This window comes from Clupea harengus, chromosome 1, assembly GCF_900700415.2.
Source record: "Clupea harengus chromosome 1, Ch_v2.0.2, whole genome shotgun sequence".
Lineage (NCBI taxonomy): Eukaryota > Metazoa > Chordata > Actinopteri > Clupeiformes > Clupeidae > Clupea > Clupea harengus.
In genome coordinates, this window is record NC_045152.1 from 956096 (window position 1) to 962458 (window position 6363).

Below are 6363 nucleotides of genomic sequence, written 5' to 3' on the forward strand. Positions count from 1 at the left end.
TATGGTTACTGTGATGGTTTTATAGAGTTATTTAAGTCACTTCCTATATGAAGCCTTTAATCAGATGGATCTATTGTCATATAGCCTTTAAATTGGACTTCATTGTTTTTTTTTTTTTTTATGGCATTATAGCCTGCAATAACCAACTGAGCTGTTAATTGTCAAACAGCGCTACATAGTGGCCAAGTGGCAAAGCTGTAGCCTAACCAAGAGTTTCTTGTGTTGCTGCATTCCTTCTGCAGATTGAGGCATTGTCCTCTCAAAATCTCAACGTCATTCATTTTTTGCTGGTTGCTGCATGTTTAGGACTGATTTGACAGTCGGTTGGAATTCCCCTTTGTTTTCAAACGTTTAGTTCTAAAGTGCTTTGTGAAATAGGGAAAAAATGAAAGCACACAGCAATTAAGTCATATCAGTCTTGGTTAACTCAGGACAAGCATTTATTTTCTGGACATTGTACAACAGAATCTTCACGTGATAAATAGTCATCATTATCACTGGAAAAAAAGTGCAGAACTGAAAGAAAAATTGTCATATTATATCTTCATAGTATAAGCCATGATGCTCTGAGACCAGAAAGGTTTCACACAATGAAAGAAAAAAGAATTGTAATATGTGAGGTACAATAACCCAAACAAACATCACCATACATAATTATGAGATAACTGAAGTTTTCTCCAACAGGCAGCGCAGCTGATATTCCATCCATTGTAGAGTCTGGCCCCTGGCAGCCAATGGCAGCCCCTGAGAACACACTGCCTGTGGTCAGAGACACAGCTGGGACGTTTTATTGCCGCTGGGCTTCAGTGGGAGAGTCCTCGTCAAACACAGCCAGTGTGTGCTGGCCCAGAGGGTTGTAGATGATGGCGTCCACCTCTCCCCCACCGTTGCTGGTCTTCTGGAAGTGGATCTCCAGCAGGTCCTGCAGGCTGTCCTGGTCCGCGATGGCCGGGATGCCTGTGAGCAGCACGGTGCGACGGCACATGGTGTCACGAATCTAAGGGTGTGGAGATAGAAAGGGAAACTGAAGACTCCCCTATTCAGCCCTTAGTTGGAGCGCTTTTGCTATGAAATGTACTATTGTCAGCCACGTACACTATAGTCGAGTCATTGTCAAAGTTAGAAATAATGATTTCTGCTTAAAATAACACTTCTGTGCTTGAGAAGTTGCTTCCATCAAACTCCAACAGCATCCATTCCTTGTCTTGTGCCTCACAAAGTTTCTTCTCTGTGATTCCAAACTTTTGAACAGTAAGTGTATGTTCAAATCAGCACCTCATGATTTTGATATGGTGGAAGTCTTAAGTAGAATATCAACCATCAAAAAAGACAAAACAATAAAGGTGAGAGGTTTTGAGAAGGCCTCTTAACAACTAAATTAATGCTAAACAACTAAATAAATAAACACTGCTAATCAAAGAGACATTTTCACTGCGAAAAGCAACGACATTTGTTTGTAATTCATGTTTCACAGAGATCAGTGCCATAGGCCTATCCCTTCAATGGCATCTGGGTCGGCCTGTATGCAGCCAGGGTGGATTTTATGACTGACCGGGTGTACTTTGGCCAACATAACAGCATTAAAGGTTCTATTGTTGTTTATTTGTTTGCCAGATTTAAATAAAAAAATTGCGTCTTTAACTGCTCGAAGCAGCAGTTTTTTTGTAACGCCCCATCTGTCATGCTAAGGGATGTTCAGAGTTGGACAGGACAATATCAAATTTCAGGAGTTCCACTTACCTGAAAGTTGGCAATCTTTCCATTGAGGAATGGAGTCACTTTAACCTTGTGCCTTTTCCCTTTCTCCATCTCCACCTCATGGTCCTGCTTATCTGTCAGGCCTTTGGCAACTGGGAGAGAAATGTCATGAGTAGCTGAATGTTGTACAGCTAAGAGTGTCCACTAGATGGCACAACATGAAAGAGGAAGTTGCTCAAAAACAGGTGTGTGATGGAATGAGGAAGGAGCAAGTCTCTGTGTGTGTGTGTGTGGGTGTATGTGTGTGTGTGTGTGTGCGTGTGGGTGTGTGCGTGTGCGTGTGGGTGTGTGTGTGTGTGCGTGTGGGTGTATGTGTGTGTGTGTGCGTGTGTGTGGGTGGGTGTGTGCACGCGTGTGGGTGTATGTGTGTGTGTGTGTGTGCGTGTGGGTGTATGTGTGTGTGTGAGTGTGTGTGTGTGTGTGTGTGGGTGTGTACAAGGGCCGAGTTGTACATACTGGTGCTCTCTGTGAAGGTGATGACCACATTGCCAGAGTCGTGCAGCATGTCTGCCTCGTCCACCTCCCCACCTCCATTCTTTCTCTTGGAGAAGTAGATCTCCAGTTTGTCCAAGATACGATCCTCAGCCTCCATCTTGGGCAGATTGGACACCAGGACACGGCGAGGACATACCTGAGTGTCCAGCTGAGAGACAGTGAACAAGTACACGTATTTACATGCACTCATATTCAAACACAAAACAGAACACCATGTGGCCCTTACACTTAAACCGCCATGCAAACAATGTATATACACTTATAGCTGCTTACATTAAACGAACTTCACATAGCACATCCACACAATGCTCCGCCAAGGTGATGCCATTGAGATACAATTAGGCACTAGAAATGGTGTTTTTACACATGGCAAAATTAACATGGAGATAAAAATTAAAAAAAAAAACATCTGAATTACAGTATGTCGTACTGTACCACTGCAATGAGATCGAAGTGTCTATTGTACCTCCACATAGCTAGGCACCAGGAGATGTACGGGTAAGGCCTGCACGTTGAGAGTGAGTTTCTGCTCCAGCTGAACCTCATGGTCCTTCAGCTTTAGGATATTCTGGGCCACTAGAGACAACAGGGAATGAAAAAAACAATAGGCACAGTTCTAAGTGATGAGAGGAAATACACGTGTGCAGCACCGAGCAGGTTTTAAAAGTTACATTAGGTATAGATTCTGCCCTAGCCCTCTCGTACTGTAGGTAAGTAGGTAAGATTTTTCACAATAAAAACACTTAAGAGTAATGAATCATTTGGTGTGTGTGCACATGCAGGGCACCGACCTTGGGAAAAGGAATTTTCAAGATGTTCTGGATTGTTCTGTGTACTTTCTTCACTTCCACACTTGTGGTATTGTTAGAAAATCATAATTCACTAGCTTTTTTTTGTTATGTTCTGTGGACATCTATGGCCACTTAATATGTCTGATTGTGGAAACACACCAGTTGCTGTGTACTTATTTCTTTACTGGGTTTCTTTTCAAGACTGTGGGAGCAACTCCATATAAGCCACCAAGAGCAATCAAGATGAAACTAAACTTACTGTAACCCCCCCCCCCCCCCCCCCCCCCACACACACACACCCCCCATTTTCCTTCTGTGAGGCGCATTGTGTTACCTCCTGGCATGAAATGCACCGTATAAATAAAGTTTGATTTGATTTGATTTTATTTGATTACTGGGATGCTAAAAATGAAAGGTTGCTGTGAAAAGAAAATAATACTATGGTGCTAACCTGTGTCCTCCTCAAAGGTGATCAGTGCGGTGCCTCCTTCCATGGGATACACAATTCTGGGCTTTATTTCAAAGCCTGAGGAATCCACCCCGTCAGATGTTTGTCCCTTGAAAACCACTTTTCTCTCAGGCACTGCAGTAGACACCTGAACAAAAACAATAGGGCCTTCATTGACAACTCTGACGGAACTGTGATGACAGCTGTAGACTACTACCTGTGTTATTGAGAGTAAAAGTGACACTGAAATACCCCAAGCCCCTAGCCCATATACACACACACACACACATGCTGGCTTTTTTCCATCATTGTAGGGCACCAGACTAATAGTCCGAGTGGCATGGTCACACTCACATCGGTTTGCTGTCTCAGATTGATGCTGGTCTTCTCCATTTGCTGAATGTCCTGCTGCACATTCTGAACCTCTGACTTGAGCCTGTGCTGCTCCTCCAGCTGGGCAGTGACTTTCCTCTGCGGCAAAATGTTTTAATGTAATATTTACATCAGACTGATGGAGATCATTTCCAAGCACTGTTAATGACTTAAGATTATATGAATCAAGTGCCTAGTATTAATATATTCCTTGTATGAATCACGTGCTTATGAAAGCAGGAACATGGCTTTTCTGTGTGCGTGTGTAACTTAGATTATTAGGTGCCACTTAGTCTGCATATGTACAAGAGCATGTTTAAGACCAGAGGTGATAAGAAGGGTCGAACTGTGCTTCTTCCGACCTTGCAAAACTTCCATCCTTGCCTCGGACGTCAGAAATCCACCACGTGCTTATCCCTGCTGAACGCTAAACTTCTGTCTATCTAAACCTTGTGCGATGTGTTTAATATTGCTTCACTTTCAGCCTTGTGCTGGGAGTGAGCCCGATTGCAATTGTTGTTGTTGTTTGTCTAATAAATATACTTATATGCAGCTCCGGAGTCCTGAGGTAACTAGGGTGAATTTTCACCTATCACAGACTCATTTACATCAGACTCACAACGAGTGGAACTGGGCTTGTTGAGGGTCACAAACCAGTCAACAAACTGGATTTTAACGAACTTTATGGCTGCATGTGTTCCATCCCAACGCCTTAAAAGGTTGTGTAACAATGAGTCACATACCATGTTCATGCTTTTGACCTGTGACTGGTAACCTGTACAAATGTTTAAAAGCAAATAAAAATTGCTAATCACAAAAAAAAACCAATGAGTCACAGACAAGCGTAAAGCCCACATGCAATCTCACTTTCTCCTTTTCCAAGATGTCTCCTTGTTTCTTCCTCTCAGCCTGCAGGGCTGGTGTCATGGTGGCACAGCGCTGGTTGAACTCTTTGGTGTAGTGCACGTTGGTGTCGCGGGCCTCAGTAAGCATTTTTTGATCACTGAGGATACTTTCATATGTCGCCTGAGGAGATGACAAAAACAAGGACATGGCTGTGATTTCTGCACTCATACATGTCAACATATAAATGTACAAACATAAACATTCTTACTTTGCATTTGCTTATTTCTTTCAGGACTCTGTGCAAATCAAACTCAGGACCCCCTGAGACCAGGGAGAAAGCCTGAAAAAAAACAACACCAGTGACAGTCAGTCAAGGAAGCCAGTGTTTTCACGATAAGCACTGGGGGTTTAAGTTGTCTCTTACCTCATCGGTAGACATCATTTTAATGCCTTGAAGTTTAAGGGTCCTGTGAAAAGCAATGACATTTGTTTTGTTTCTATTGTATGTTTCTCTTCTTCATTAACAAAGATCAATCCCATAGGTCTATCACGTCAAAGCCAGCTGGGTTCACGTCAAAGTCAGCTGTGTGTAGCCAGTGTGGCTTTTACGAATGTATTTTGACCAATAATATAGCATCTAAGCATAAATGCCTTTACTGCTGTCTGATTCAAATTAAAAAAAGAAAAAGTTACATTTAGAAAACGTATTGCTCGACGCAGCAGTTCTAATAACATCCTGTCTGTCCTGCTAAGGGCTGTTCAGAGTTGGATGGGAAAGTATTTCATGTTTAAGGAATCTTTTGCAATGAAAAAATGAATGTAGGTAGGCCTAAATATATGCCTATTTTGAGGAATATCATCAGATCAATTTTGAAGTAGATCGACAGACAATTGAGTTAGCCCATTTTCACTTCGGCGGTTCTGAAACCATGGCCGACTTCGTTAAAAAAAACAACAACATTTAAACTGCTTTGTAAGTTCAGCTGTATTAAAAACATACTCTTATGGCCTAAAAATATATCTATTTTCAGGTAAATTATCAGATCAATTTTGAAGTAGATCAATCGATTATTGACAATTTAGTTAGCCCACTTTCGCTTAGGCTGTTCTCAAACTGTGGCCAGGAAATCGTTCAAAAACACCTAAACTGAATCCAGCTGTATTAAAAGCATACTCTTACTGACACCATGTAAAATGTAGCATATTATATAGTGCCAATCTTCAAAGATGTATATGTTTTTAACTTACGTGACCAACAACGCAGCTCCAGTGAACTGAACCAGACACGTCTTCGTTTCAGTTTCATTTCAGGACCTAAATATAGTTTCTCTCTGCCACTCACGCGCCAACCTGTTTTTAGTCGAAATGTTAAAGTGACATGTAAAGGCTCTAGCCACTAATTTATAATACATTATTATTTTACATATTTCTATCAAATATTTTTATTACTAGTTGATGATAACATCAACAATGTGTGTTTTTTTTTTTAAACACGTTGGACGTCTGAAAAATTAACCGGCAAACCACTGTAAATCAGCGTCTGCAGTAGGTCTAGAATGGGTTTATCAGGTGTTTTGGGGCTTTCCACCGATGTAAACCCACACTGACAAACGGACACGACCCCACCTGTGTGGATTGACGTTTAGCCTATCG

General features: G+C 41.8%; 1 protein-coding gene across 1 annotated transcript; it reads right to left on the bottom strand.

Moving 5' to 3' along the window:
* Positions 1 to 416: 416 nt before the first annotated feature.
* ifi35 (interferon-induced protein 35) lies at positions 417 to 6074 on the bottom strand. The gene is made up of 10 exons (XM_012824636.2): positions 5959 to 6074; positions 5135 to 5177; positions 4979 to 5050; positions 4732 to 4890; positions 3847 to 3963; positions 3496 to 3640; positions 2720 to 2829; positions 2215 to 2401; positions 1741 to 1850; positions 417 to 997 (listed from the first exon to the last, which is right to left on the bottom strand). The coding sequence occupies exons 2-10, from the start codon at positions 5150 to 5152 to the stop codon at positions 788 to 790; spliced, it is 1128 nt and encodes a 375-aa protein (XP_012680090.2). The 5' UTR covers positions 5153 to 5177; positions 5959 to 6074; the 3' UTR covers positions 417 to 787.
* Positions 6075 to 6363: the final 289 nt, after the last annotated feature.